This window comes from Daphnia magna, linkage group LG9, assembly GCF_020631705.1.
Source record: "Daphnia magna isolate NIES linkage group LG9, ASM2063170v1.1, whole genome shotgun sequence".
Taxonomy (NCBI): domain Eukaryota; kingdom Metazoa; phylum Arthropoda; class Branchiopoda; order Diplostraca; family Daphniidae; genus Daphnia; species Daphnia magna.
Genome location: NC_059190.1, coordinates 108932 through 136524, shown reverse-complemented (window position 1 = coordinate 136524; position 27593 = coordinate 108932). Strand labels below are relative to the sequence as shown.

At 40.2% G+C, this 27593-nt stretch overlaps 8 protein-coding genes, 2 long non-coding RNA genes and 1 pseudogene across 24 annotated transcripts; 7 read left to right on the top strand and 4 right to left on the bottom strand.

The window, feature by feature from the left end:
* Positions 1-112: 112 nt before the first annotated feature.
* LOC116931222 (116 kDa U5 small nuclear ribonucleoprotein component) lies at positions 113-4233 on the top strand. 3 transcript variants are annotated; one of them, XM_032938769.2, is made up of 12 exons: positions 113-269; positions 349-695; positions 755-1079; positions 1145-1269; positions 1332-1579; positions 1675-1837; positions 1915-2050; positions 2133-2810; positions 2876-3044; positions 3111-3332; positions 3431-3692; positions 3761-4233. In XM_032938769.2, exons 2-12 carry the CDS (start codon positions 378-380, stop codon positions 4061-4063), a joined length of 2949 nt encoding a protein of 982 aa, XP_032794660.1. In that variant the 5' UTR covers positions 113-269; positions 349-377; the 3' UTR covers positions 4064-4233. The 3 variants fall into 3 exon arrangements, with proteins under 3 accessions (XP_032794660.1, XP_032794661.1, XP_045035283.1); XM_032938770.2 differs by having other exon boundaries at positions 161-269; positions 329-695; XM_045179348.1 differs by having other exon boundaries at positions 217-695.
* Positions 4234-4282: 49 nt separating this feature from the next.
* LOC116931225 (beclin 1-associated autophagy-related key regulator) lies at positions 4283-6433 on the bottom strand. 2 transcript variants are annotated; one of them, XM_032938774.2, is made up of 8 exons: positions 6205-6432; positions 6032-6137; positions 5885-5966; positions 5575-5800; positions 5331-5503; positions 4945-5254; positions 4721-4850; positions 4283-4627 (listed from the first exon to the last, which is right to left on the bottom strand). In XM_032938774.2, exons 1-8 carry the CDS (start codon positions 6396-6398, stop codon positions 4460-4462), a joined length of 1389 nt encoding a protein of 462 aa, XP_032794665.2. In that variant the 5' UTR covers positions 6399-6432; the 3' UTR covers positions 4283-4459. The 2 variants fall into 2 exon arrangements, with proteins under 2 accessions (XP_032794665.2, XP_045035297.1); XM_045179362.1 differs by having other exon boundaries at positions 4460-4627; positions 4949-5254; positions 6205-6433.
* Positions 6434-6589: 156 nt separating this feature from the next.
* On the top strand, positions 6590-7768 carry LOC116931228. Its single transcript, XM_032938778.2, has 3 exons — positions 6590-6726; positions 6796-6993; positions 7065-7768. The coding sequence occupies exons 2-3, from the start codon at positions 6805-6807 to the stop codon at positions 7665-7667; spliced, it is 792 nt and encodes a 263-aa protein (XP_032794669.2). The 5' UTR covers positions 6590-6726; positions 6796-6804; the 3' UTR covers positions 7668-7768.
* LOC116931226 (NADH dehydrogenase [ubiquinone] 1 alpha subcomplex subunit 10, mitochondrial) lies at positions 7758-9812 on the bottom strand. Of its 2 annotated transcripts, none has more exons than XM_032938775.2 (6): positions 9671-9812; positions 8706-9385; positions 8424-8634; positions 8181-8345; positions 7986-8100; positions 7758-7910 (listed from the first exon to the last, which is right to left on the bottom strand). In XM_032938775.2, exons 2-6 carry the CDS (start codon positions 9337-9339, stop codon positions 7836-7838), a joined length of 1200 nt encoding a protein of 399 aa, XP_032794666.2. In that variant the 5' UTR covers positions 9340-9385; positions 9671-9812; the 3' UTR covers positions 7758-7835. The 2 variants fall into 2 exon arrangements, with proteins under 2 accessions (XP_032794666.2, XP_032794668.2); XM_032938777.2 differs by having other exon boundaries at positions 9606-9710.
* Positions 9813-9863: 51 nt separating this feature from the next.
* On the top strand, positions 9864-14456 carry LOC116931224 (E3 ubiquitin-protein ligase COP1). 3 transcript variants are annotated; one of them, XM_032938773.2, is made up of 11 exons: positions 9864-10021; positions 10094-10236; positions 12502-12680; positions 12745-12922; positions 12980-13281; positions 13339-13485; positions 13553-13747; positions 13812-13958; positions 14031-14107; positions 14179-14269; positions 14325-14456. In XM_032938773.2, the coding sequence occupies exons 1-11, from the start codon at positions 9914-9916 to the stop codon at positions 14405-14407; spliced, it is 1650 nt and encodes a 549-aa protein (XP_032794664.1). In that variant the 5' UTR covers positions 9864-9913; the 3' UTR covers positions 14408-14456. The 3 variants fall into 3 exon arrangements, with proteins under 3 accessions (XP_032794664.1, XP_045035289.1, XP_045035288.1); XM_045179354.1 differs by lacking the exons at positions 9864-10021; positions 12502-12680; positions 12745-12922; ... (5 more) ...; positions 14179-14269; positions 14325-14456 and adding an exon at positions 10337-12425; XM_045179353.1 differs by lacking the exons at positions 9864-10021; positions 12502-12680; positions 12745-12922; ... (5 more) ...; positions 14179-14269; positions 14325-14456 and adding an exon at positions 10367-12425 and having other exon boundaries at positions 10097-10236.
* LOC116931229 (mediator of RNA polymerase II transcription subunit 28) lies at positions 14142-15113 on the bottom strand. Of its 2 annotated transcripts, XR_006651582.1 has the most exons (4): positions 14973-15113; positions 14723-14908; positions 14350-14669; positions 14142-14263 (listed from the first exon to the last, which is right to left on the bottom strand). XR_006651582.1 is itself a non-coding variant. In XM_045179365.1 (3 exons), the coding sequence occupies exons 1-3, from the start codon at positions 15045-15047 to the stop codon at positions 14469-14471; spliced, it is 462 nt and encodes a 153-aa protein (XP_045035300.1). In that variant the 5' UTR covers positions 15048-15113; the 3' UTR covers positions 14142-14468. The 2 variants fall into 2 exon arrangements, 1 of the variants encoding a protein (XP_045035300.1); XM_045179365.1 differs by having other exon boundaries at positions 14142-14669.
* Positions 15114-15352: 239 nt separating this feature from the next.
* LOC116931227 lies at positions 15353-18266 on the top strand (annotated as a pseudogene).
* A 124-nt stretch (positions 18267-18390) lies between these two features.
* On the top strand, positions 18391-18867 carry LOC116931231. The gene is made up of 2 exons (XR_004398838.2): positions 18391-18524; positions 18596-18867. It is a non-coding gene; the product is annotated as an uncharacterized LOC116931231 (long non-coding RNA).
* Positions 18868-19311: 444 nt separating this feature from the next.
* Positions 19312-23516, top strand: LOC116931237 (facilitated trehalose transporter Tret1). Of its 3 annotated transcripts, XM_032938802.2 has the most exons (11): positions 19312-19586; positions 19824-19903; positions 20016-20114; positions 20190-20919; positions 21335-21393; positions 21477-21556; positions 21680-21903; positions 21965-22129; positions 22248-22333; positions 22430-22709; positions 22784-23516. In XM_032938802.2, exons 4-11 carry the CDS (start codon positions 20863-20865, stop codon positions 23330-23332), a joined length of 1500 nt encoding a protein of 499 aa, XP_032794693.2. In that variant the 5' UTR covers positions 19312-19586; positions 19824-19903; positions 20016-20114; positions 20190-20862; the 3' UTR covers positions 23333-23516. The 3 variants fall into 3 exon arrangements, with proteins under 3 accessions (XP_032794693.2, XP_032794691.2, XP_045035294.1); XM_032938800.2 differs by having other exon boundaries at positions 20016-20919; XM_045179359.1 differs by lacking the exons at positions 19312-19586; positions 19824-19903; positions 20016-20114; positions 20190-20919; positions 21335-21393 and having other exon boundaries at positions 21491-21619.
* Positions 23511-24109, bottom strand: LOC116931240. Its single transcript, XR_004398843.2, has 2 exons — positions 23736-24109; positions 23511-23659 (listed from the first exon to the last, which is right to left on the bottom strand). It is a non-coding gene; the product is annotated as an uncharacterized LOC116931240 (long non-coding RNA).
* Positions 23660-27586, top strand: LOC116931235 (pseudouridylate synthase 7 homolog). Of its 6 annotated transcripts, none has more exons than XM_032938796.2 (10): positions 23660-23815; positions 24596-24851; positions 24990-25089; positions 25210-25640; positions 25713-25884; positions 25943-26125; positions 26195-26401; positions 26464-26795; positions 26869-27020; positions 27162-27586. In XM_032938796.2, the coding sequence occupies exons 3-10, from the start codon at positions 25006-25008 to the stop codon at positions 27398-27400; spliced, it is 1800 nt and encodes a 599-aa protein (XP_032794687.2). In that variant the 5' UTR covers positions 23660-23815; positions 24596-24851; positions 24990-25005; the 3' UTR covers positions 27401-27586. The 6 variants fall into 6 exon arrangements, with proteins under 6 accessions (XP_032794687.2, XP_032794685.2, XP_032794690.2 ...); XM_032938794.2 differs by having other exon boundaries at positions 24548-24851; XM_032938795.2 differs by lacking the exon at positions 23660-23815 and adding an exon at positions 24347-24465 and having other exon boundaries at positions 24548-24851.
* The last annotated feature ends 7 nt before the right edge of the window (positions 27587-27593 follow it).

Here is a 27593-nt window from a genome sequence, read left to right as displayed (position 1 = left end):
TATTTATTTATGTTTTTTTCTTACATTGACTGGCGGCAAATTTGTGTAGTAAACAATTTTTACAAGCACCTCCTTGTTGAGTGGGGAATTCCCGGGTTCTATTTAAAATTTTATTAATTTGATTTAAACATTTTCATCGATATTGTACAATTTTTCGCTAGTAGATGGCGTATAGTCTATTTACTGTTCAACAGATGGCAACCCTCTCAACAGCAGCGTGTACGAACAGAAACGCATTTTTCCCCGGCTTTTCTTAAAACCCCTTTTTGGTACGGTTAAATTTCTGTGTTTGTTGGATTTCGTCTATTTCAATCGGTAATACTGGTAGTATTTGCTCACACAAAACAGAAGCACGATCCAGTTTACTCTGATAAAAAATGGACGCCGACCTGTACGACGAATTCGGTAATTACATTGGACCCGAGCTCGAATCGGATGAGGAGGAAAACGAAGGTGATGAAGCCGATCGTGACGATGAGGCCGAAGATTACGGTGACAATGATTCCGAAGAAGCCATGGATCAAACGGTGGCTGATGGTGAACCGCAAATGGCAATTGTCTTGCATGAAGACAAGAAATATTACCCATCAGCATTAGAGGTTTATGGTCCTGGTGTTGAGACATTGGTTCAAGAAGAAGATGCCCAACCCTTGACTGAACCTATCATAGCACCTGTAAAACGCAGGAAGTTTCAGGTACGCAAACATTATACTTGTTAAAAAATATGTGCTGATTGATCCTTTTTTTCCCCTAGGTTGCCGAGCAAGAACTACCTGAAACCACCTACAATATGGAATTTTTGGCTGACCTCATGGACTCTGCCGAGTTGATACGCTCAGTGGCTCTAGTCGGACATTTGCACCATGGCAAAACTTCCTTCATGGACTGCCTGCTCATGCAAACACATCCTGATCTTCAGACAGGCAGACCAGGCAGTGGGGAGGAGAAACCTGTTAGGTACACAGACACTCTCTTTACCGAACAAGAAAGGGGGGTTTCAATCAAAGCTACACCAATTACAGTGGTCATGCCAGACTTGAATGAGAAATCATTCCTTCTCAATATGTTTGATACACCTGGTAAAATAAGATTTTTTAGGCCAGAAGGAAGTAAAGGAAAACTACGTATTCTTTATTCTTGTCAGGTCATGTCAACTTCTCAGATGAAGTTACGGCGGCTCTTAGACTTTGCGATGGTATCGTCCTTTTTGTCGACGCGGTCGAAGGTGTCATGCTGAACACAGAGCGCATTTTGAAACATGCCGTCCAGGTAACTACGCCTAAGTTATCCCTTTCCGTAATACTGTTGTTAATACCTTTCTCACCGTGTAGGAGAAAATGGCCATCACAGTATGCATCAACAAAATTGATCGACTCATTTTGGAACTGAAGTTGCCACCCCAGGATGCGTATTACAAGCTGCGCTACATTATTGAAGAGATCAACGGTCTTTTAGGCCTATACAGTGACGAAGAAAATCCCAAGATCGTATCACCCTTGTTGGGCAATGTTTGCTTCGCTTCGGCTCAGTTCTCAGTCTGTTTCACCCTCAAATCGTTCGCTAAACTCTACAGTGACACGTATGTACAGGGCGCTCACCGTTCGCTTGATTTCCCTTTCAAAGAAGTGACGCCAGTTATGAAATTGTCTTTCTCTTCTTTAAAAAAAAAAATAGCTATGGCTCAGATATCAACGACCACGAGTTAGCCCGTCGTCTCTGGGGCGATATTTACTTCAACAGCAAGACCAGAAAGTTTACGAAAAAACCGCCGCACAGCTCTGCCCAACGAAGTTTCATCGAGTTCATTCTTGAGCCATTGTATAAAATCTTTGCCCAGGTACGAACGAACAATGTCATATAAGGGATTGATGTTTAGGTTGCGAAAACCTTTAAACAGTAAAATAATAACTTCAGGTCGTCGGAGATTTGGACACGAGTTTGCCACAACTGCTGGATGAGCTTGGCATTCGCTTGACGGTCGAGGAACAAAGGCTAAACACCCGCCCACTTTTGAGACTAGTCTGTAGTCGCTATTTGGGCACGTTTAGTGGTGAGCTCAAAATCCGCTTCATTCCAATTACACAGTTGCACGATTGAGAATGCAAATTTTATTTTTATTTTTTTTTTTACAGGTTTTGTTGACATGTGCGTAAAACATATTCCGTCACCGGTTGTTGCTGCCCGCACTAAAGTAGAGCACATTTACACGGGCCCGCTGGAATCAATCCTTGGTGAAGACATGGTCAACTGTGATCCAAATGGTCAGCTGGTAGTCCACACGACCAAACAGTACCCCACAGAGGATTGCACCGGATTTTACGTGCTGGGTCGTGTCCTGAGTGGTACTCTGCATGCTCATCAGAACGTCCGTCTTCTGGGCGAGAACTACTCGCTCAGCGACGAAGAAGACTCGCGATTATTAACGATCGGTCGCTTATGGATCTATGAGGCTCGTTACAAGATCGAAGTGAACAGAGTGACTGCTGGCAGTTGGGTTCTGATTGAAGGCATTGACGCGTCGGTGGTCAAAACGTCGACTATTGTCCAAGCTAGCATCGACGAGGACTTGTACATTTGCCGACCTTTGAAATTCAACACCCAGTCCATCATCAAAATAGCCGTTGAACCGGTGAATCCCAGCGAATTGCCGAAAATGTTGGACGGTCTTCGAAAGGTCAACAAATCATATCCGTTGCTCTCCACACGAGTGGAAGAATCGGGTGAGCACGTGATCCTCGGCACCGGTGAACTCTACCTTGACTGCGTCATGCACGATCTCAGGAAAATGTACTCTGAAATCGACATCAAAGGTATGTGTCTGCTTGCCCAAAATGATGTTTCGAATTTCTTATTCATGAAGTAATTGTTGCTTTAGTTGCTGATCCGGTGGTCTCATTTTGTGAAACGGTTGTCGAAACGTCTTCGCTAAAATGTTTCGCCGAAACACCAAACAAGAAAAATAAAATTACGATGATTGCTGAGCCTCTTGAAAAAGGATTGGCAGAAGACATAGAAAATGGCGTTGTTCAAATCAACTGGAACAAGTACGTTTTCTTTTTTTGACTTTTTATCAATTAGTCAACAACTAAACTTCACGTTATCAATGTTAGAAAGAAATTGAGCGAATTTTTCCAAAATAAGTACGACTGGGATTTGTTGGCAGCTCGTTCCATTTGGGCTTTTGGTCCTGATTCCACTGGACCCAACATCCTCGTCGATGACACATTGCCGTCTGAAGTGAATAAGAGTTTGCTCAATACGGTCAAAGATTCCATAGTTCAAGGCTTCCAGTGGGGAACGCGAGAAGGCCCATTATGCGAAGAACCCATAAGGTACTTGACATATTTTCAATCTGTTTTTTTTTTTTTTGCTTGGCGATTTAAGGCAAATAACCGAATGCTTGTTGCCAACTTGCAATAAATAACAACAGGAATGCCAAATTCAAGATCTTGGACGCCGTTATTGCAGATGAACCGGTTCACCGCGGAGGTGGACAAATCATCCCAACATCCCGTCGTGTTGCCTATTCGGCTTTCTTGATGGCCACACCTCGGTTAATGGAACCCTATCTTTTTGTTGAAGTTCAAGCACCAGCCGATTGTGTTTCGGCCGTTTACAGCGTCCTGGCTAGAAGAAGGGGTCACGTCACCCAAGATGCACCTGTACCTGGTTCACCTCTTTACATCATTAAGGTGATTTTCACTTGCAATAATAATTTTTATTTGCACATTATCTGATCGTCACATCATTACCATTTTAGGCTTTCATACCGGCCATTGATTCGTTTGGCTTCGAGACTGATTTGCGGACCCATACACAAGGGCAGGCATTTTGTCTGTCCGTCTTTCACCACTGGCAGATTGTTCCTGGCGATCCTCTGGACAAGAGCATCGTGCTGCGGCCGTTAGAGCCTCAGCCAGCGACACATTTGGCCCGTGAATTTATGGTGAAAACGCGTCGCCGTAAGGGTCTTAGTGAGGACGTATCCATCAACAAATTCTTCGATGATCCCATGTTGCTCGAACTTGCCAGACAAGATGTGACACTCACCTATCCATTTTGATGAAGACATTTCCGGAATGTAAGTGACCATGAATCCATTGGGTGTCATTGAAGTGCAGCACACTGGTAAATGACTAAAAAGTATAGGCCTAATCAAATAACGTGGGATGGCCCCAGGTGTTGTAGTGCTCTCCCCTTTTAATTTTCAAATAAAAACAAAGTGTTCGATAACTTTTTTAGCTTTTTCGTAAAAAAAAAAAAAAAGAAATCGGTAAAAAAGTGGCACTTGAAAAGTTTTAAATTGTCATGAAACGAAAATACCATCCCAAAAAATCATATTTTTTTGTAAAACATTCGCTAGGATAAAAAAAAAAGAAAGTCTCGTAAGACTATGAAGGACGGGGAATGGGGCCGTGAAAATCGATCGTGGGGCAGTGCATTTGGAATTCTCGGAAAATTATTTTGGCCAAGGTAAAGCTTTCCAGAAGGAGGCGACACCACTGACCACGCCAACGACACTATTCGTGACTGGATTTTCATCGCCTCTTGCCCGTGTAGAAGGAATAGGACTTGTCCTTGGCTTGTTACTTTCTTCAACCGTTTCCACTACGGGAAGCTGACCAACCTAAAACGCAAAACAAAATCGTATTGAAGTAAAACTTGAAAATAAAAAAAATACGTTAGTGGCTAACAAAGAAAAGGTGGGAAATTGACTGACCGATTCCCAATCCGCCTGAATATCACAATCGTCCTCACCGTCAGAAGACGAGCCTGAAATTGGACAACCCTCTTCGTCGCCAGCTTCCTCGAACAACCACAATTCCGGATGAAATTCGAATGGGCCAGACCTGTACAGGGCAAGTAAACAAAAGACAAATAAAGGTGGAAGAGGAAGTCAAATTAAGGTCAAGTAAAACAAACAAACACAAACATCTTTCACACCTTCCTAGATCGCAAATGTTGGGATCCAGGAGCGTGGAAAGTCGTGCAAGGGGGTTTGCGTGCCGGAGGTGGATGGGGGCCACTCCTTGGGATGTGCACAGGTAAAGAACATTGGCGTGGAGACGGGCGATCCTTCCGGCAAAAAGTTTTATGTCCAAATCGCTGCTGATGAAATCTGAGTGACCCACTTTTTTGGGCAAACGGATACCAAAGTAGAAGGCCAGCAGATTGCAAACCTGTGTGACGTGTGACAAGGCCACTTTAAAGTGGGAAAGTCTCTGCGGGTCGCCATCTTTTTTGGTTTGTTCAACTTCAGAAATCATACGGGGATTATTTGAATTCAAACATTTGGAAGATAGGACTCTAAAGTTTTGTTTAATGCATACCACAAAACAGGTAAGCCGCCACGTCTCCTGTGCACGGCAGTTCGGCACCAGCAATTCTGTAACGACCGTTGTGACCGGAGTCTGCGTAAATCCACTGGCCGCGGATATAAGCTGTATGGCTGGCATCGTCTAGCTCGTTTTTAACAGTAGCCATACTTTCGCTGTCATCCTCTCTTCAGTCCATAACAACGACAATTTTTGATACTAAAAACTTTTATCTAAATTTTAAAAAACTGCAAATTACCCATTCACATTCAGGCCTTCACAAGTTATAGGAAATATTGTCTTCAACAGCAGCTTAACATTTTCTTGTATGATTTCTTTTAGCAGTGGTTTGTCCATCTCTAGTTGCTGCCTGATTGCTGTATTGTATTCTGGATCTTGCATTAATTCTTGGGCAGCACTATTTAAAGAGATCATTTTTTGGGAATTGACTTTCTTTGCTCTCAGCTCATTCAAAACTGGTTGCTCTAGAAATAAAGTGTTTTAACAACAGAAAAAATTTCCAGAAAATAGGGCACATGAAAAGGTTGCTAGCTGTGCAAAGAAATTACTTGTTTCTAAGGACTTCTGGACTTCCTCTTTCCATTTTTTTAGTAGCTGGATTCTTTCCCTGGTATTTCTTATTTCTTGATACTTCAAAACAAAAATTTGAATTGCAAAAACTTGAACGACTCAAGTATGAAGTGTGTAATATTTACCATAATTTCAAGTCTTCTTTTTTTTGCCATTACTCCTTGGGAAAGACTAAGCAGCTCTTGTATTTCACCCTTGACCTTGAGCAATGCCATTTTCTTTTCAATAAACCTAATAGACAACACTTAAAGACTTGCAACAACAGGAGAACTATGTCAGTGTTTCGACCGATATTAACCTTTGTGAGCTGTCCCTCTGCACACAATGAGAAGGGTAGAAGTCTCCGTTTCGGATACAGTCGGAACAAAAAAAATATTTCTTTGCATTCCGACAGAGTGGGCATCTGTCAGCTATTTCGTTTTTATCCAATAACTCGTCTTCGGAGGATGACAAAGGAAAATCAGATGGAGCAATATCAGAATCGTCCGACATTGCAGACGCAATTCTGTTTATTTATCACGAAGCTTTTGTAAGATTACTCCAGGTGGCGTGTTTGTTCCGTCCCCCCACCCTTTTTTTTTTGTTACTTTAATTTGTTTCCATAAAAATTTCTTTATGAAATTGAACATAAAAAATAAATTTTGAAATGGTACAGAACGTACTATAAACAATACCTTGCGAACGGCTAGGGATTCGGATTTCGGAACTGCAATTAGTGCGTTAACGTACATTTGAAAATAATGGCAACATCCTTCTTTTTCGAAACGAGCACTTTCAAACCAAACGGCTGATCGAATGATCCTCGTCTATGACAGTTGAGGTAACGTTGAATCTTTACTATTGCCCATATTACAAATTTTAACCTAAGGTTGATTTGATCACTAAGTAGCATTAAGCAATGGGAAACATTGCAAGTTATTTTTCCGAGAAAATAGCGTTGGAAGGGCACGTTTTTGGCCAAACCAGCCAAGGAAAATCTATCGAATGTAGTAATGAAACACCAACACGTTGTGCCAAAATGGTGCCAGGGAATCAGTTATTTGATCCTAGATCGCCAACTTTTGCCATTGATCGTACACCAATTGTGGTGAGTGTTTTTTTCTCTACATTGAATATTAAAAATAACTTGAAGACTTTTTTATTGCATTTAATTTTCAGTTTGAAGTGGAAAGTGAAGATGAGAGACCAGAGGACCCAAGATCACCATCATTTGGAATAACTCGTACCCCAGTGATCCCTGTTTATGTGGATGTCAATATGAAAGCTGTATATGAAAAAGAGAGAGAAGACTTAATCCAGGTGCTTGATTTTGCTGATTTGGACTGCCTTTCTCTCTCCAACATAGAAGAAGATGGCTCAGTGATTAGTGAAGAACCTCCTACTGCCTCTGCTACAGTTGATGACACAGTTGCTGTTGTCATTGATGCTACCCCATCATTAACAGAAGAAATTTATGATTTTTCCTCTTTTGTCATCACATCGTCTAGTACACCAAGGTCAAGTCCAGTGAAGCCTTCGAGTAAACCCAAACGCCCGGTCAGCATCAATAATGTAGTCACTGTTGATGAAAACTGTTTTGGGAAAAGCAACAGTCCCATGAATGGGGGTAATTCCTTGTTGGCTCGGCCTCGAGTTCCGTTTGGTGATGTCAACCGACCGGTATTGGCTTCGCCTCGACTGCAGTTGCAAAACAAACAAAGGCGTGTTGTGCGAACCGAAATCCTCCAACATCAACAACGGTATAGCAACAAAAACGACTAAAATTTTAACTCAGAAACAAAACTTCTTTTATTTTCAACCCCTTTCTGATCGCAGCGTGTAGAATATGCACAATAATAAATCGAATACAAATTTTAATTCCATCGTTTATATATTTGAACTATCCACAAGGTGATTCCTACACACCGTCACGAAGTTTGGTTTTCCAACTTAAGACAATTTAAACAAGATTCCCTTGTCTCCCATTTCGGCGTTGAATCCCTTGGCATATTTGTTGCCTGGTGCCTAAAGCGGATTGAAAACAGTCAGTAATTTAATTATTTGTTAAGTTTGCAAAGCAATCTTAAATTAACACATTACCTCTTCCATGACGGTTTCGAGGATTTTGTTATCTGTACCACTAATGACAATCTCAGGGCACCTAACCGGTGGTACGTTCAGGTGAGCGAGAAGATAGTGCTGAGAGTGGGTAAAACTGATAATGAAAAAAGCAAACAAAAACACATCCATAACGATTATGCGTAAAATGCGAGAATCATCAATATGTAAACTTACACTTGACGATTATTGTTCCAATCCCACTTATCATAACACCTCCAGTCCTTCATCTTTGCATCATAGACACCATACTGGTCGAAATTTACACGTTCAATGTCTTCAACGACGATTTCAGTATTTGCTGCCTTCGTCCAATCGTAAACTAAAACTTCGGCATGTGTGCTATTTCAGCAAAAAAAAAAAATGTTTTTAAGGTCAAATAGGAATTTTGAGTATCTGCAAAGTATATGTCAGGTATACCTTATATCCTTCAGGAAGTCTTTTTTGTAGGAATCGACCAAGCTTTGAAGGTATTCCGGAGTGGCCATTTTCGAATCCTTTTCGTATGGTCTATTCCTAGCCTCAATTTTGCGTTTTGTTTCAGCAATGGGGACGTCCAGATAGATGACCAAATGAGGGCGCCAAAGGGCGAATAGTGCATTGTTTCTGACACTATGATAATAGTTGTATACTGTGTAAAACACGAGATAAAATTATCTTTAATTATTCGCCGGTTAAAATGGAACGCACACAATTTTTTACCATTTTTACTGACGATGCCTACTTCTGCCATGGCAGTGATGTAAACCAAATCACTGTAGGGAGAACGATCCATGACAACTCCTTGACCTGTATTCAAAATATGGGCAAGGGCTTCCAAATAGCATTTGTAACGAAGAGCAAGTTTCGACAACTGGAAACGAGCAGCTTTGGAGCCATTTAGTCGCATAGGATCCTTGAGAAAATCATTCTCATCATAGCTTTTACAAGATTCTGGTAATTGGTCGTCCAATTGTCGTACATCATATCCATAGTCATTAATGTAGTTTTCAGCTACTGTGGGTGATGGAAAATATGCCATGCCCAAATCATCAGCCAATTCTTTGGCTAAAACGCCTTTCCCAGCTGCCGGTGGACCTTCAACAACAATCAATTTTGAATTCTCATCTAATCGGCTAGTGGTGGGATCAAACAAAGCACGAAAAAAGTTGTATCGTTTCTCCTTATACGGGAATGGAGGAGGTTTGTCCACAGGAGGCAATCCTTCTCTCATAACTTTGCTGGTTATACAGCGATTTGCAACGGTGATGACACATTGCTGTTGTTTCTTTGTAACAAATATAACACTTCCACATAATTTTGGTGAAGATACTCGGCAGCTGCTGAAGAAGACCATCTTTCAATTCGATGAAATATAATTTCTTGGAGACCAAGGTCAAACACTGCAAAACAAATACATATATAATAGTTGGGAAATGGATTTAACCACTAATTATTTAAAACGAAATACAACATAAAATGAAATGCAAAATATAAAAAAATAACAGTACAAAACTGGACCCAATTCTTTTGGAAGTGTGGAACCCAGTGAAAAATAATAATTTAAAACATTTAAAGTAACGAATTTGAAGGCCTAGCACACAATAGGCTTAAGGCTGCTACCTTCGTAGAAACAAACAGTTCTTAATGTAATTACGCTATCATAACAATATTGGAGGATATTTTACCAGACGGCCATGTAAGATGTCTCTTCACTGCCGACAACGTTGCCTTTGGTAAAACGATAGGAATTTTCATTTACCAATACCAATTACCATAATTTAGAAAAAGTGTGAAATCACACATTTAAAAAAATTTCATAAAAAAAACTATCCTAAAAAAAGGAATTCATGGAAGTTATGAACCAAACCAAAACCGATTGGCTGTGCATGAGAGGAGAATTGGTTTCAGTCTTTTAGACAGATTCCAATATGGCGACAGTCCGCACGCAAATCAACTTTTGCCGTCGATTACTGTTTTGTAATAGGTTTTCCAAGGTCGCTTTCCCATCATTCTGTTCTCAGGCCACAGATCTTAAGGTGAATAACAAATGAAGTTTCAGCATTGAATTTTTCAGATTAGTAATACATGTATACTTGTCCTATTATTAGAAAGGTAAAGGCCTTATATTGGGAGGCTATTCTTCAAATAATAGCAAAAACGACGTCGATTCCACGAAAGATTTCATTTGGACAGAAGCGGCAAAAAATTTCAACGATCAAGTGGCTAATCGCTTAAAGGATGCGTTGAACTGGTAAGCCGATCCGGTGTTAAAGAATAATCTGGAATGTCATCCTTAGTTGTGCACTCGAGCTAATCTGACCTGAAATTCTTTTTTATGGTACAACAATCAGAGTGGCTGACTTGTTTGTGATGTCTTTCAGGTCAGATGAGCTGTGAATGTGGCAGCTTGAAATATTGAAAGCCTGAAGATGGCAGCCCGTGGGGTTAAAAGGGGTCCCCAATCTCTACTGTTTGGGGGTGTAAAAGACACCTATGAAGATAGAGATAGTGATCTTCTCTGCCCCGTCTGCTTGGATTTGATGTCAGAGCCTTATGTGACTACATGTGGACACAGCTTTTGTCATGGATGCATTATCAGGAGCCTGGAGTTAGCCAGCAAGTGTCCTAAATGTGGCGGGCCGCTCGACAACAGTGGTCGCAACCCATCCGTTTTCCCCAATGTAACCCTGAATGCCTTAATAGCCAAGGAGAAGAAGAGAGTCGCTGGTAGTCAAGATGGAAATCTCTTATTGAAAGATTTCACTACATTGCTAGACAAACGGGAATGGCATCCATCAGAACTCACCCGTATGCAAGAAGTTCTGCTACGTAAGCAATGCGACGTTGATGCCGAACGCAAGTTGACTGAGGCGAAACTACTTGGTGAATTCCTGGAACAACTCAAAGCTAAAAAAAACAATGAGTTGAGGAATGTCCAACAAGAGCTAGAAGTACTGGACACAGACTTGCAAACGGCGCAAACCCTGTATCCCGGCAACGAGTTGGCAAAAGAGAAGGAAGAAAATAATGAAGAGAAAATGCAATTTAATGAAACGGCTTTCAATTCCACCCTCGCTCCTACTCCTTTGAGCATCGCTCAGCGCCGAGTGCGAATGCACCAACATTTTGAGGATTTGGAAGAGAAATACTGGGCTTTGCGGAATAATCGTTTCAATGGGGATGGCAAGAAAAGGGAAAGTTTACTTGATTTTCAATCTAATTTGAATCAACTCACCCGATGGAGTAAACTGAGACCTCTTGCTAACTTGAGTTACGGAAGCGAACTCCTCAATACTGCTCATATTGTTAGTTCGATCGAGTTCGACCGAGATGCAGACTTCTTTGCTATCGCTGGAGTCACGAAACGAATCAAAGTGTACGACTATGCGGTGGTGGTCCGTGATGCAGTAGATCTCCATTATCCCGTCATGGAGATGGTTGCCGGCTCTAAAATATCATGCATTTCATGGAGTGCATATCATAAATCGGTGCTAGCCAGTTCCGACTACGAAGGCAGCGTGTCTGTTTGGGATGCGTCCGTCGGCACGCGTTTAAGAGCTTTTCAAGAGCACGAGAAACGTTGCTGGAGCGTCGATTTCAATCGCATGGACAGTCACTTAATGGCTAGTGGCAGCGATGATTCTCGTGTCAAAATTTGGAGTTTGAACGCAGAACACTCTGTGGCTACACTGGAGGCTAAAGCGAATGTTTGCTGCGTCAAATTCAACCCATATTCACGCTACTGTTTAGCCTACGGCGCAGCCGATCATTGCGTCCATTACGTCGACCTACGTCAGCCTAAGGAACCGCTCCGGGTCTTCAAAGGCCATCGTAAGGCTGTCTCCTATGTCAAGTTTCTAAGCGATCGAGAACTCGTATCAGCCAGCACAGATAGCCAATTGAAATTGTGGTCAGTGGAGGACAACGTCTCATATCGTTCATTCCGTGGACATACGAATGAGAAGAACTTTGTTGGTCTATCAACAACGGACGGCAGCAAAGACGATCGACGCGATTTGATTGCGTGCGGTTCGGAAAACAATGCCCTTTATCTTTATTCAAAGGGTTTGAGCCAGCCTCTACTTCACTATCGTTTCGACGTGGTTAAAAGTGCTTTGCTGGTCGATAAAGAACGCGCCGAACAAGAGGAAAGTGCCGAGTTTGTTTCGGCCGTGTGCTGGAAACCTGACTCGAACGTTATTGTCGCTGCCAACAGCCAAGGAACGATCAAGATTCTCGAACTGGTTTAGGATCATTTTTTTTTTGTTGCGAAATTCCGCCATCGATCGATCGCCATGACTTTGTTTTCATTTGTCCATTTTACAGAATGAGCTGTGACTTGTGTATGTGTTCTGCCAAAAAGTGATTCCCGTATTGTGCCTCCTCTTGATCAAGCATTTTCATGTTACAATACAGTTCTGACTCTTTTTTGACTACTTAGATTTAGACTCATATTTTTTTTTATTCGCCAACTTTTATTTCCTTATCCCTTTTCCTCTGTTCCATCCCGATGCAGGAGCGGAGTTCCAAAGAAGGGCAAAGCCAGAGTGCTGTATGGACTCGATCGCGAATTTCCAGCTGTGGCCGTCGTCAATTTGGGTCCGAATCCTTCAGACAATGCAGCCATCTTTCAAAAAGATAATGTTTTGGAAGAAAGAGATACGGCCAGAGAAAATCTAAGATGCGGCATTGCAGGCATTTCTTTTATTCATTTCTTTTTTCTTTGATTTTCATGTAATAATTGAATTGATGTCTTCAGCTGGTTTGATAGCTCTGCGTGATGTTGGTGTGGATGTCGTTTCCGTTGATCCGTGTGGTGACCCCGAGTGCGCCGCCGAAAGTGCTTCTCTGACTCGCTGGCAGTTTCAAGATTTGAAAAGCGCCGACAAACGCAAGCCCGATGTTGAATTAGTTTTACACGGAAGCGATGAATTCGGGTTAGATTCCGTATCTTTCTTTCGTTGAGAATGTTTTTATTTTTCATTTTACTATAGAGAAGCCAAGTGGGAGACTGGTTTGACAAAAGCCGCTGGGCAGAATTTGGCCAGGTGGTTGATGGAAATGCCATCCAATCATATGACACCTACCATTTTTGCCCGTCATGCAGTCGATTTGCTCAGTCGTGCAGGAGGCAATGGAGTAGCAATTAGTGCAGAAGCTCACGATGAGGCATGGGCTTCCGATCAAGGGATGAATTCTTTTTTAGCTGTCGCTCAAGGGTCCAGAGAGCCCCCTGTCTTTCTCGAAATCACCTACAATAATTTACCAGGCAAAGAGAAGCCGATCGTCATCGTTGGTAATTATATCATTAGATCAAAGTCTCATCAGTCAACTGTCTTTTAAATTTTTGCAGGCAAAGGAGTCACGTTCGATACAGGTGGTATTAGCATCAAACCAGCAGCCAATATGGATAAAATGCGTGGAGATATGGGTGGCGCTGCTTGCACGCTTGCCACAATTTTGACAGCTGCTAAGCTCAAACTACCTCTGTACATCAAAGGTCTGCCATATCGTTACGAATGAGTTTATCGGTTGTTTCCTACTACCTTGGAAGTAAAAACGTATAGGGTTAGTTCCGTTGACTGAGAACATGCCTGGTGGCAAGGCCATCAAACCTGGCGATGTCGTGAGGGCGATGAATGGCAAAACGATCCAAATCGATAATACGGACGCGGAAGGTCGACTTATTCTGGCCGATGCCCTCGCCTATGCCCAACAACAGTATCAGCCAAATCTCGTATTGGATGTTGCCACTCTGACAGGTGCCGTTGGTATGTGTTACGTTCCCTTATTCACAAGATTCATTTCTTTTGTTGACATGTGTAGGTGCAATCAATGTTGCTCTTGGTAGCTCAGCAGCTGGAGTTTTCACCAACTCTAACGCCTTATGGCACCTGGTTCACCAGTCTGCTTTCATCACAGGTGATAGGGTATGGCGAATGCCTTTGTGGAAGCATTTTCAAGCCGCACTAGGTAAAACTTCCTTCAATTTCATTGGCAAAGCTAATCATCGAAGAGGCTGAAGGTTTTCATTATGTAAACCAGAATCACAGCTAGCGGATTTAAATAACGTCGGCAAAACTGGAGCTGGAGGTTCATGCAGTGCTGCAGCTTTCCTTAAGGTAACTTTTTCGATCCATTACTTTTTTCGAATTATTATATGAACAACGTACATTTATTTTCTACCGAACAGGAATTCACAGAAGCTCCTCATTGGATGCATCTTGATATCGCAGGCGTTGGGGGAGTGGTCGATGGCTCTGATGTGCCTTACTTGGCTAAAGGTATGAATTGGGAAAAAGAAAATTGATTTCTTATTTGACAATAAAAATCCTTTAGGAATGACGGGAAGACCCACACGTACGTTGATTGAAGTTCTAAGCCGCATTAGTCAGAGTGAGGATTTCCAAAAGATGTTTTAAATTCACTTTGATACAGTATTCAGGAAATAAACGCGAGAAATTTTCTTTACATCTTGTAAAGCTATCGATGCTGAAATGGCATTGTATTGCCTGGTTGCTGCTGTAGTGGAGCAGGTACTCCTTCACTGAGGATGGGGGTTCCATTGGCCACAGGTCCAGGTTGTGGTTCACCCAACATATTTAACCATATTGAAATTTTCTCATAATGCTTTTTGATAAGTTCATCTTTCCTAGCCAACTCCTGTTTGAGTTCTGTGCAATCCTGGAGAACCTTAATTTAGTATAATGTGGCAAAATGGTGACAGTTGATTGTACCTCTTTGACAAGCTGTTCTGGTTTCAGAACAGATATTTGCATGCGCCTTTGAAGGAAAAATGTTTCCATTTGCTTGGCTACTTCAATGAACTTTGCAACGTTCTGTTCGGCATCCGTACGTAATTCTTCTTTATTATCCTGGGTGTGTGATAAGCCATCTTCCTTGGTGAAACCGCTGATGATACCCTAAGTTGGGTTGAATATTAAAAAGCTACAGGTTTTTTTTTTCTCCTATCCAAAAAGCACTTACTTGGAATGCTTCTTCAAAGTCATCGACAAGGTTTGTATTATGAGATAACAAATTTGAGTGAGAGTCAGACGCCATCGTTGTTTACTTTTGATTCTTGTACGACGTTGCCACTGAAATCTTAAGAGGAACTACTTTGGCACTGCCATCTAGAATCATACTGGGATACTGCTATCGCTGTCTGCCCAAGTAAGGGGCAGGGTGCAGAGATTCTCAATGCGACAGTTTTCGTAACTTCTCCATACTAAACAACCATCTTTGTGGTAATTTAGTAATGTCCGTCGAAGAAACTCAGTACAGGGACAACACAAATATTGTCGAATAATTACAATTGTTAACCTAGCTTTACATTTCTTTATCTGAGAAAATTCTGGACGTTCTCTGCAGTAGTAAAGATGGAGAATTCGGCACTTGGCGATATGAAAGTTTTAACGATAGCTTCATTCTGAATAACGTGGTTGGGCATGGGAGGACTCCGGTAATACGTGCTTCCATCAAAAGCAAATTTACTTCGTATTTCTTACAAACAGGTAGGATGTTTAATAATCGTGGCCAAGCGTCTGAAGGAATTACTTAGTTTGCCCAACTGTTGATGACTTTCTGGTCAAAACTCAAAAGAACGCGAGAACAAATGAACGAACCCTCAATACAAATTTAAAAATTAAAATAAAATAAGTGTGAAAGAGAAAATTTCAAACCTTTTTTTAGTAACACAACTTCTTAGTGTTAACTAATCAAGAAATATTTGTTTTTTCAATGATTTTTTTTTTGTTTTTTTTTGTTTAATTTGTTGAAAGTAGATTTACACCCTGGTTAGAAAAGAATATGATCATCCATGGAGATTATTCATCAAGACTGCCTATGTATTGAAGGTGAATGCGTAAATGTAAGGTTTCGTTAATCCTTGAACGCTAATGCAAATTTTCGCCAGGGAACTTTTCGCTTTTACAGAACTAATCCATGACTCGCTCACGCGACATGAGAGGTTTTCAAAGAAGACCAATAGGCCGGTTCGGGAGAAGACGACAAAGAGAAAGGTGGAAATCCACGGTACTTGCTTTTACCACTAAGGGCGAAAGAATGGAGTCATTAGGGTCATAATACTCTCATACACGAATCGTCAGAGGTGATAAAAGGAAACCGTCAACGATGTTCCAAGCATCATTTCTCTGTTTTCCAGCCTCGACAACACTCCAATAGTTGTGCGCCTACGTATCTCATCTTTTATTTATCATGGCTACCACGTAAACTAGAAAAAACATACCGCCATTCAAGAACTGAGCGAAAGTAGCTCCACAGGTAACAGTTTTTGTTATTTAAAATTCAATAAGCAATGGACAAAACTAGCCGTATTTCTCAAAATTAGCTTTTCTTCTGTGAAATCTATGTTGATATTTAATAGAAGCATTAAGTATAGAAATGGTGACAATAAGTAAACTAAATATCTTACAGAAAAATAGGTTTGTTGCGTTAGATCCTTTATCAGTTGACCTGGGCAACCAGTGTTATATAAAATGCCATGAAAACGTGGGGTGTGTTGGGAAGAAATAATGAAAAGAGAAACGTGGTACTAAAGACGCCGATAATTCCTGCCCACAATGAAAAGAAAGAAAGTACAAAGTTGTTGACCTTATATCTATAAACGGCGACGTTTTCTCTTCTTTTATCTCTTTAGTGATTTGGATTATTTGCGTGACATCAACTTCATGGACCATGTTATGTACCGGACTCGTTCGCGGATGGTAATTCTTAACAATGCAACTTTCTACTTTCATTGTCTCACTGTTTGTGTACCTTGTCGTGTTCCTTTACAAACTGGTGTTCACTTAACGCAATTACAGGAGTTCGTCAGCTATACCGCAGCTGACGTCACCGAATAATGGAACGCTGTATCGAACAAAATGAGGCTGTTTTACTAAGTATAGATAAATATAATTCTCTCTTTGATTATTTCACTTTATTTTAATTGAAACAAATCTAAAAATTCCTCTTAGCATCATTGCCACCACTGTGCGCCATTTTTGGAAGCTTGCTGATTGCATTTCCTATGGGATTATATGGTCGTCGGATGACATTGGCCACCCACTCAATACCTTAGGTCCTCGGGTTTTACCTTACGGGATTTTCTTATTACCTCCATTCGGTCTTAGTTCTCTTCGTTGGCCGTGTCGTCACTGGCTTGATAACGGGAGCATCATCATCCACTTTTCAGATTTATGTAACTGAATTTTACTATAAATCACCGTTTCCTTTAAGAGATAATCGAGTGTTAAATGGTTGATTATAGGTGAGCGAATGCTCCTCGCCAAGGGTGCGGAGAGCCTTGGGCTCATTAACATCGACTTTTATCTCATTTGGTATCTTAATCGCCTACGTAGTCGGAAAGCTTGTCGAATGGCAAATTATGTGTTTCGTCATTGGATCCCTGCCAATTGTCTTGGGCTTAGCAATGGTAAACCAAACACTATTTTGCCTTTGAAGTGTTATTTTGCATCGATATCGAATGCGTTAAGCCTTTAGTTTATACTCTTGCTCATCCTCTTTGACCTTGTTCTGTGTTTTCAACACCTGTTACAGCTTTTGATACCGGAAACACCTTCCTGGCTTGTTTCTCAAAATCGGGAACCTCAGGCCAAGGACGCACTTCAGCAACTTCGTGGCGAGTAACTCGTTTACTTACGTTGACGTTCCTTTTTTTACCTTAAATTGACTGTTCCTCTTTTGTAAGGTGCCATGTTGTTTGCAGCAGATATACAAATATCGAGTCAGAATTCCAGCGCATCAAAACCAAAGCCAGCTATGCCAAAATACTGACTAGAGATCTTTTGATAAAACCACTAGGATCTACTGATTTCTGTGACGCTCATGTTCGTCCAACAATTCAGTGGTATAAACGCCATTGTCTTTTATTCTGCAAGCGTTTTCCAGGAGGCAGGTAGTAACTTGGATCGTTTTTCAGCCAGCATAATAATTGGCGTTGTGCAAATCATTTTTACGATAATGTCTGTTTGTTTTTTTTGTAAGCCTTACCGTTACCATGTTTTCTGTTAAACCATATTTTTTTTTTCTTTTTCAAAAATAAAAACTGCAGTTTTCATCTTATTTTCCATAGGTGGACCGCATTAGACGTCGCATATTACTGATGATCTCCGGAGTGTGCATGGCAGTTTCGCTTAGTGGATTGAGTGCCTTTATTTATCTGAAAAGTGCCTGGGAAGAGTTACTATCTGTTGTCGATGAAAGCACCTTGGCAGAGTCATCTGTATTTGAGGAATTAGGCTGGCTCCCTTGGCTTTGCCTCATGTCTTTCATCATTGCATACTCCATCGGATTCGACGCTATACCTCAGCTAGTAATGGGCGAGCTATTTCCTCTGGAATACCGTCATCGATTGGGTACCATCTCCGCCATTTAACCTGTGCTGCACTTTTATAGTAGTATGAACTTTTCCTGAGATGGCCGCCACCATGGGGCTAGGCAGTGTTTACGGTCTTTATGCAGCTAGTTGTCTGATGGCTGTCGTATTTGTTATATTTTGTCTACCAGAAACTAAAGGTAAAACATTGGAAGAAATCAGTCAATTCTTTGGTCAGGCAACAGTATAAAAGAAATAACACATTCTGCAGGGATTCTAATTAAACCCGAAGGGGATCCCCATATCGTTCTTAATAAGCCAACGCCAAAAAGTAAAATGCCTACTCAATCAGTTAAAAAAAATCCGCCATTTCAACGTGTTCAAATCATTCAAATTTCAAATTACATTATGTACTTTTTTTTCCTAAACACAAACTTAAGCGTCCTGTGATCTCATCAACTATTTGATTTGAAGTATGTCTGTATAATTTAGCAGGTTGAAAAATACTTATTGGATTTTTAAATAAATACTGCATTTTCTGTTTTTGGTTTTTTTGTTTTGTTTTGTTTTGTTTTGTTTTGTTTTGTTTTGTTTATTTCCAAAGAGTTGATGCAGTCTAATCCGTCATTATGCAGTCTAATCCGTCATTATTAAGTGGTTTGACAACAAAATACAACCATATTTATGTCGGTCTTCGTCCACTAAACAAAAGCTCCCGAGCCAACCGCTACCATTGAAGACTGAAATTACTGTCTTCCGAGTTCTAGGTTTAAGTTCAAACCTCCTGATGACTAACGTTTTCACTTGCAACTTCCAGATAAAGTGACTCCGATTCAATCGGTGGAAGTAGCTTGGATTAAAATATGTTTAGGGTAACTTGAAATCAACAAGAACTTTCCAGTGTTAAATTAAAATGAGAGTGACTCATATAAAATGGAGCCAATGAAGTTATAATACATTGCGCGGAACGTTAAATTCCATCGACTGCATTAACATTTTAAGCTGTTTTTCAACACGTGGTTGGAAGCTAATCTTCGTAATGAGTGAAGAGCTCCTCGTATCCCTGCTAATGTCAAAGCACCGTAGATTTTTCTGAAAACTGTCCATCATCGAAATAAACCGCAATAATAAGTCATTCTTGAAATGGACATACAGTTATTTATACTATGCCTGAGCCTATATTTTTGACAGCACTCATAGAATTGCTTTCTGTCAGAGTGCTTCGTTCTTATAACATCTATATCGTTAATTGTTACTGGCAGGTAAATCCTACATTCCATTAGATTGCATATATTTTTTATTATAACTATGCTTAGAAGTTACATCTCTAGTGCTATTTTTCCCCAACCAGAATAAATGTAGACTCGATTGTATAGTAATGTAATATAGTTTGAATAGGATGGAGGAAAATGCTTCCTGGAAAGCTGAATTTAAGACATTTTCTATGTTAGTTTTGTTTATTATCCATAAATTTATTACGTTGAATATTTGTATGTAAGGCTGACAGTCTGCTGTAAGGCTTGCAGTCATTCAGATCAATTAAGTTGGCATAACAACACTTGCCTATGGCTATACAATAGTAAGTGAAATTTTCACCTTTTAATTTCTGTTATAATAATGCATGAATCTATCAGGTTTTCTTAAATAATGCCTTGTTTTTTGTTACTGATATCTTTGATTTCATTTTCTAGAGCAATACTATGTGTCCACTAGCTTTGGATGGATGTCGAAATTGGATGATCAAGCAGAATGCCATTACTTTGTAAACGATTGCTCTTCATAGGGATATGGTAACTAGTCCTGTGGTGTAAGGATTCTTCTTTTAACCTTGAAGTATATTTTAAAAATTACCTAAAACATTTAAGGATGACACGTCAAAGCAACTGTCGATAAGACTGAGTACGAATTCGCAAAGTACACGATAAGTTGCTCGCGTGATCATGGCCGATTTTCAAGGATGCAGGCCTGATGCAAACTGAAGAGCAAATAGTCGAAAAAGCAAGTAGAGTGCAGTTTCTTGCGGGGAAAGAAGAGTGACTGAGATTCCCTTAGCTATGGAATACTAAAAGGAGGTGATAAAAGCGAATGGCTTCTGACAGTTGAATAATTATCGAAATTGAATCGGACTTGAAAAGTGCGACAAAAAGTTGCATCGAAGCCACCTTGACGGATTTCCTTTATTATTCCTATTGACTCACAAGGCATGATGCGCTACAGCGTCCATCGATAAGATTGAGCAATTTTCGCAGGGTTCTCGAAATGGCTGTGACACCCTGTCCTGTATTCAAGGATAAAGGCCTTATGCAACCTTTGTAGAGGAAAAGTAAAAAGCAAGTAAAGTACGGTTGCTTATGGAGGAGGTTTAGAAGTGACTAGCTTCACTTTAATGATGCAAGAGCGGAGTCGATAAAAGCCAACGTTCACGGACGGCTGAAAAATCATTCACTGTTTGACTCTGGCTGCGAGAAGTACGCAAGACGTTGCTCGTTAGCACTATTGTCAGCATTAGCCGGGAAGGAAATTGCATTGGAAACAGTTATGAAAACCCGCAAGAATTTACCGCCATTCAAGAATTGGCAAAAAGTGGCTCCTCAAGTAAGTTACACGTGAAATCAGTAAACCGTGTCTTAATTTTATGTGTTTTAGTCCCTCTATCTAGTAGCCTTATTTCCGCATTACGCACCCTCACGTACAAGTTCTAATAGACTTAAGATAAGCTTGTTTTTGGAGTGCTTCCTTTTCTCTAGGCAAATTTGCCCTAGACGTGAATGTGCTCCGCCTTAATAGACAGGTGGTTGAATTCTTTAGAAATAATTCAAAATATTATCATTGCGGTAGGCAAGAGGCAGAAAAGGTTGAACATTAATCGGAATAGATTCGAGAAAGTCTGAAAGGCAAAGAAATCTATGATTTAATAAATGAATAAGAAATGGAAAAAAAGAACAATTAGAAAGTAGCTGGAATTTTTGTATGTAATTGTTGTCCCTTTTGTATTGTCTTTGAAACTCAGATTGTTTGTGCGACATCGGCATCGTGGGCCATGCTTTGTACAGGTCTCGTTCGCGGATGGTAAACTACAGCATTTAGAATTAGATTTATTTTATCTTATCTTTTTTTCTTTTACAAAATTGTTTGTCTTAACGTGGTGATAGGAGCTCGTCAGCTATCCCACAACTGACGGCGCAGAATAATGAAACATTGTACCTCGAACAAGAAGAAGCTGCTTGGATAAGTAATGACAAACATTGAAACTCCAATGTGCCCTAAATATAGGCTTAACTATTCTAAATATCATGTATTTGGCATTCAGCAGTCATTGTCTTCAAGATTAAAATTTGTCTTTGTTAATTAACAGCTTCATTGCCACCACTGTGCGCCATTTTTGGAAGCTTGCTGATTGCATTTCCTATGGAAATGTATGGTCGTCGGATGACACTTGCTACCATCTCAATACCCTATATCCTTGGATTTTACCTTATGGGATTGTCCTATTATGTGAAGTCGACATCGCTTCTCTTCATTGGTCGTGTTATCACTGGCTTATTAACTGGAGCTTCAACGCCTACTTCACAGATTTATGTAAAGTTATCGGTTTATGCTTTTTCCCAACTTTGACAGTTTATCCACTGAATTATTACAGGTGAGTGAATGCTCCTCACCGAGGATAAGGGGAGCTCTGGGTTCTTTTACGGCCACATTTCTTTCATTGGGTATTGTGATCGCCTACATCGTCGGAGCCTTTGTCGAGTGGCAAACTCTCTGTTTTCTAATAGGATCACTGCCAATCGTCTTGGGTCTAGCCATGGTAAAAATTACCATTACCTTTCAAAGTGTTGCCAATTTCGGTCATAAGGCTCAAATCTCATATATTCTAATATGTAATCAATGGTGAACTTTGATTTATTTTTCTGCTTAATTGAAAGCTTTTCATGCCAGAGACACCCTCCTGGCTTGTTGCCCACAACCAGGAACCACAGGCCAAGGTCGCGCTTCAGAAACTACGCGGAAAGTGGGTCGTCCACTTAGATAGAGTCCATTGGATTCACCCAACTTAATCTTTTTAACTTATCTCTTAACTTATTTTGGTACTTACGTCAAATTTCAGGTATACTGACATTGAACCAGAATTGCAGCGCATGAAAACCAATGGTAACTCACAGATGTTAGATGTTAGCTACGCCAACATAATGACAAGCAGCCACTTGATGAAGCCGCTGTTCATCTCGATGGCGCTAATGTTCTTCCAACAGTTTAGTGGCATTAATGCCATTGTCTTTTATTCGGCCAGCATTTTTCAGGAAGCTGGTAGTAGCGTGGACCGATTTATGTCCAGCATTATGATTGGCATTGTGCAATTAGTTTTCACCATGATATCAGCCCTATTGGTAAGTTAGCAATAAGTTTGCCGAAGCTATTGTGCGTTCCATGTCATTTTTGTCAAAATAAATGTTATCTTCAGGTGGACCGATCTGGACGTCGATTGTTATTGATGATTTCTGGAACTTTTATGGCAATTTCACTCATTGGACTGAGTGTTTTTGTTTATCTGAAAAACGCATGGGAAGAGATAACTGTCGTCGATGAAAGTAACTCGTCAGGGTCGTTTGTCATCTCGGAGTTGGGTTGGCTCCCTTTACTTTGCCTCGTGTCTTTCATCATTGCATACTCTATTGGTTTCGGCGCTGTACCTCAGCTAATAATGGGCGAACTGTTTCCACTGGAATACCGTCATCGATTGGGTACCATCTCTGCATCATTCGGTCTGAGCTGCACATTCATAGTAGTACGAACTTTTCCTGAGATGGCAGCGACGATGGGAATCGGCAGTGTCTACGGTCTCTATGCAGCTTGTTGTCTGACAGCTGTTTTGTTTGTTGCATTTTGTTTGCCAGAAACTAAAGGCAAGACATTGGAAGAAATCAACCGATTTTTTGGTCATCCATTAAAAGATACAGCAAGTCAAACTTGCTCGCCTCTACCTGAAAAATCCATCCCAGTCTTCGAATAATTGTTAAGAATTATATTAGTTACATTCTTACAAAGTTTTAGCTCTTTTTTCTAGTAATAGAATTTTAAAAATTACGTTATTTGTTTTGCAATTGTAACTTCACATGTCTTCGTTGCTATGATGCTTTTACGTGATGTTATGGTCATTGGTTATCAATGTGAATAAACAAGATCGCTGCTTATAATGATCATGAATTATTAAGCGTTCTTAGCTACATAAATTTTTGTTTATTCCGCTTTGATGGCATCTATGTAAAACAATTGAGTTCATGCTGATGCTTCACGCTCTCACAGAATAATTGTCGTCTGCTTGATCATCACCATATTTCTTAAACGGACAATGGAAAAGCCTCGTGGTTTTAGTGTGTCTTGTACAATACAATTTCTGTTCTACTAGAATTTACCGCGCAGTTGAAAAAGATGCAAGTGTCTAAATTCTTCAATTCAATCAACTTTACTTGCCTGGAACATTCCATTTCAACTGGTAAGTGAGACTGATTACAAACAAGTGGTTGCTTGGCAGTTGGATTTGGTTGGATAGCCAGCATTGTTAGTTGTTACAGCTGGTTTGAATTGAAAGTTGTCTTCTTGGCTTAATTGCGCAACAATTTCTTATTATTACGATCTAAATCCATATAGATTTAAGAATTTCACATCTCAGCCAAGTAAGTTCGTTAAGCTATTCCCAAGCCCTTTTTTTTACACCGAGTGAGCTACTAGTGACGTAATCAAAAACTTAAAGCCCTGTGGTGAGATAGTCATCTTGTCATGGCCCTGTACAGACTACAGACGGAAGTTGAATAACTACTGCATGCATAGGTTGCCTACCAATAGATTACGCCTTTAGTTATAAACATTCGATTTTAATGCCTATCGGTATTGTATTTTTTTCATTTGCCATAATATCGAATCGACTGAAAAAATCAGGGATCTTACTAACTACCAAATGCATACAGAACGGAACGAATGCATATTATTTCATCCGCTAGATGGTATGCGCTCTACGCACTCTGAAAAGCAATGCAGTAATGGCGGTAATGGAGGACGAACGAGCTCTGAGTGTGGTCGGAGTATGTGGTTACAACGCTTGGAGTTCTAATTGGAATTTTTGTTTGGGTTCCTCTTTAAAATTAAGTTAGAAAGCAGTGGTTTATTAAGAAAAAAAAAACAAAAAACAATCCATCTTTTGTTTTCCATTACAATTTTCCTTACATAGCTATTGTTCTTTGTCACTGAATCCTCTGTTACGATCTGGTCTCGAAAGTCCAAAGAAAAAGAAGAAAACGTCGAGAGCGAGACGACCGCGGCTTCCAGGAAACCAACGACGAACTGACGTGGAGAGAAGAAGAGAGGAAGAAAAAGGAGAGGCATGAGAGTAGAGAGTGGAGCGAGGAGAGCTACGGAGGTTAAGCCCGGATCTTTAGCAAATTGTATGGCGAGTGAGGGATTTTAAAGGTGTTATTCTTGTTCCCTATTACTTTAATCCAGCTGTGTCCGTAAATCAACGGAATAAAATCAAGGTAATAATTGTTCGAATTACAGCGTCTGGTTGTTTTGTAGTCTTGAGCGTTCGTATTTTAATTCTCGTAATGAAATCCAAATGTCCTGGTCGTAACACCTCTTTGTCCTCTATGGCATTTTTCTCAAATTCTACTAAGGACAACATTGTCAGTGATGAATGCTCAAGAAGTTGGTATTATTCAATATGTTTCAAATGGAAAAGGGTTTTCGGCTGTTTGGAAATCCTCAGATTTTCAGGTAATAACAGTTAAATTTCTTGCGAGGTGATTGTAAAGATTGAGAGACTCATCTTTTTCTCTATCTTTTGCTATGAATAATACTTTGTAATAATGCTGTTGAATATCATTGTCTTTGCAGGTCAATGAAATCAGTTTGGATGGAAAAGAAATCCACTTAACTGATAGAACACTGCCAGATATTATGGTTTTTCCAAAAAAAAATATCAAAGAGTTTCCTTCTCCATATGAACAAAATCAACTTTTAACTGCTGATCAATGGAATGAAATTGATGGAATGATAAAGAATGAACTGCCTCTAACGATTAAAATTGATGTTTGTGGCAAAAGAAAAGACGAGCGACAGAGTCTAGCCAGGGTTCTATCCGTGAAATATGAAGGGCTTAGCTTCAAAACTGTCTGTAACGTTCTACAAATCTCCAAGCGTGAAAATGTAAGGCCAAGAATTCGGGAACCTCCGCCTTCTACCTTGTATACACAGTTTGTTTTGTACAAGGAAAATCTTAGCACGGCGACAGCCCTAGCGAAATTGTATCGTAGCAGAAAACCAAGGTAATTGTATTACTTTCTTAAAAGTATGCAGTTGTAAATTTCTCGTTTAACGGTAGAAACTTTTACCTAAAGCTTAAGGCCAAAATTTTGGACTGCCGGCGACCTACCAAAAAGAGCAAACACAAGTCAGCTGGTAACTGCATTCGACTGGAGTCCTCTACATGTTGCAAGTGGCTTGCGATCAAATGTTATTATTGGGAACTACAAATTTACCGATAAACCACTTGTGCCAGGTCATCGCATTGTAAGGCAATCGTCAATAACATTTTGAATTCCTGCCTTATTAGTTTGTGTCTAATTAGGGCAGCCATTACACGATTGCGCTCCGGCAGGTGATGGGAGATGCCAGTGTAATCAAAGCAAATTTGGAGTCGTTGAAAATAAACGGCTTCATTAATTATTATGATGTCGAATGTTTTGGAAGGAGCCGTGAAGCACCTTTGCATTTAATTGGCAAATGCTTACTTAAAAAGAACTGGCAGGAAGTGAGTAAATAATTGGTTACTAGATGACACAACAAAACAAATTATTTATGAATTACTGTATTGCTTTAGGTCATCAATCTTATGTTAGAACCCTCTGCTATTGATCCGGGTGATGTAACTGGCGAGGAGTATGCAGCACTTGTGAAATACAAAGTATCGAGGAATGCTTGGCTGGCCTTAGAAAATGTACCGTCCGGGGAAAGTACCTCAATCGAGTGTAAACTCCTCTATGATATGAAGAACCGAAGAAAGAACGTCAACCGCCTGATTAGATCCGTACTGTATCCTAGGCCGGTTGTATTATGATAAAAGATAACGGATATTTGTTACCGTAACAGATTCCACGCAGCAAGCTACGTATTTACGTACGTGCCTATTTGCGTTTTCTATGGAACATGATTGCGTCAGAACGTATTGCCAAATTTGGTTTGGAGCCAATAATAGGAGACTTGGTCTACGCTTATCACCCAGAAAATGGCAGTACAGAAAAGTCTCAGCGAAAAATTATTTTGCTTGACGAAGGCAATATTCGAAATTACACCATCAGTGATGTTATGCTACCACTCCCGGGGATTGATGGCACTTACCCGCTTAACGAAGTAGCAAATTACAATACCAACTTTTTACTGAAGGATGGATTGTTGGAGAGCGATTTGAAACGTGCCGTCAAGTACAGATCAGCAATCTAATGTTACACAAAAATTTCTATATATTCATCTACATTTTTAAAATTTTATTTAAAGGGATTACAGCGTCGACGTCGAATACCGACCCGTCGTGGCGAAGCCCTTCGACATTGTTTGGTACTTTATACGTTATAGTAATCCCTCGGAGACACTAGTTTGGTCGGACATGGATCGGATGAGGAAAAAGGAAAAGCCTAATCTTATTGAAAGTATATTCAGTTTTATAATAATGCTATATAAGCCAGTCTTGGGCTAGTTTAGTGTTTGATAGAGACCAAATTGATTTTATTTGTTTTTTTTTTTTTTTTTTTTACTTAATGAATCGCAACATGAACAAATGTACACATTAGATGGTGCTTTCCTTGGACTAGTGATCGAATTCGACCTACTTTCTTCAGTGTATGCTACGATGGCCCTGAGGGAAATCACGAAAATGGATACGATTTTCGATTTCGTGACACCAAATGTGCCCGGTAACGAAACATTAAAGGCAGATTTGATTTCAAGAGATCGTAAGTCCTCCGCGGAACCCAAGGCTAAGCGAATCAAGTTAATGGATACAGTTGAAAAATCCATACCAGGCGTCTAGGCTCGTGTTCACCTGAGAATTCAAACGTCAGCATTTGATCTTCTAAAAGAATTCGATTAATTTCAATTCAGTTGGCTTTCATGGTACATATAGAAGTAATCGTTTCTCATTTGCTGTTTCGGTCCAAAACGGCTTGTTCATTTTTGCATTCGTTTTAGAGAATATATCTATAGTTTTTCTTTTTCAGTTTGCA

Coding starts and splice junctions, on each gene's coding strand:
- LOC116931222 (XM_032938769.2), top strand. CDS start 378: ATGGACGCCGACCTGTACGACGAATTCGGTAATTACATTGGACCCGAG. Junction 1,080..1,144: donor CAATATGTTTGATACACCTG/GTAAAATAAGAT, acceptor TATTCTTGTCAG/GTCATGTCAACTTCTCAGAT. Junction 1,580..1,674: donor GCTAAACTCTACAGTGACAC/GTATGTACAGGG, acceptor AAAAAAAAATAG/CTATGGCTCAGATATCAACG.
- LOC116931225 (XM_032938774.2), bottom strand. CDS start 6,398: ATGTCGGACGATTCTGATATTGCTCCATCTGATTTTCCTTTGTCATCC. Junction 6,138..6,204: donor CAGAGGGACAGCTCACAAAG/GTTAATATCGGT, acceptor GTTGTCTATTAG/GTTTATTGAAAAGAAAATGG. Junction 5,504..5,574: donor GAAGGCCTGAATGTGAATGG/GTAATTTGCAGT, acceptor TATGGACTGAAG/AGAGGATGACAGCGAAAGTA.
- LOC116931228 (XM_032938778.2), top strand. CDS start 6,805: ATGGGAAACATTGCAAGTTATTTTTCCGAGAAAATAGCGTTGGAAGGG. Junction 6,994..7,064: donor TTGATCGTACACCAATTGTG/GTGAGTGTTTTT, acceptor TTTAATTTTCAG/TTTGAAGTGGAAAGTGAAGA.
- LOC116931226 (XM_032938775.2), bottom strand. CDS start 9,339: ATGGTCTTCTTCAGCAGCTGCCGAGTATCTTCACCAAAATTATGTGGA. Junction 8,101..8,180: donor TGGAACAATAATCGTCAAGT/GTAAGTTTACAT, acceptor TTTCATTATCAG/TTTTACCCACTCTCAGCACT. Junction 7,911..7,985: donor TCGAAACCGTCATGGAAGAG/GTAATGTGTTAA, acceptor AATCCGCTTTAG/GCACCAGGCAACAAATATGC.
- LOC116931224 (XM_045179354.1), top strand. CDS start 10,415: ATGGCAGCCCGTGGGGTTAAAAGGGGTCCCCAATCTCTACTGTTTGGG.
- LOC116931229 (XM_045179365.1), bottom strand. CDS start 15,047: ATGGCGTCTGACTCTCACTCAAATTTGTTATCTCATAATACAAACCTT. Junction 14,909..14,972: donor ACTTTGAAGAAGCATTCCAA/GTAAGTGCTTTT, acceptor AACCCAACTTAG/GGTATCATCAGCGGTTTCAC. Junction 14,670..14,722: donor CAGAACAGCTTGTCAAAGAG/GTACAATCAACT, acceptor AAGGTTCTCCAG/GATTGCACAGAACTCAAACA.
- LOC116931237 (XM_032938802.2), top strand. CDS start 20,863: ATGAAAACCCGCAAGAATTTACCGCCATTCAAGAATTGGCAAAAAGTG. Junction 22,130..22,247: donor TCGTCTTGGGTCTAGCCATG/GTAAAAATTACC, acceptor CTTAATTGAAAG/CTTTTCATGCCAGAGACACC. Junction 22,710..22,783: donor CCATGATATCAGCCCTATTG/GTAAGTTAGCAA, acceptor TGTTATCTTCAG/GTGGACCGATCTGGACGTCG.
- LOC116931235 (XM_032938796.2), top strand. CDS start 25,006: ATGAATGCTCAAGAAGTTGGTATTATTCAATATGTTTCAAATGGAAAA. Junction 26,126..26,194: donor TTAAAAAGAACTGGCAGGAA/GTGAGTAAATAA, acceptor GTATTGCTTTAG/GTCATCAATCTTATGTTAGA. Junction 27,021..27,161: donor AAAGCCTAATCTTATTGAAA/GTATATTCAGTT, acceptor TGTACACATTAG/ATGGTGCTTTCCTTGGACTA.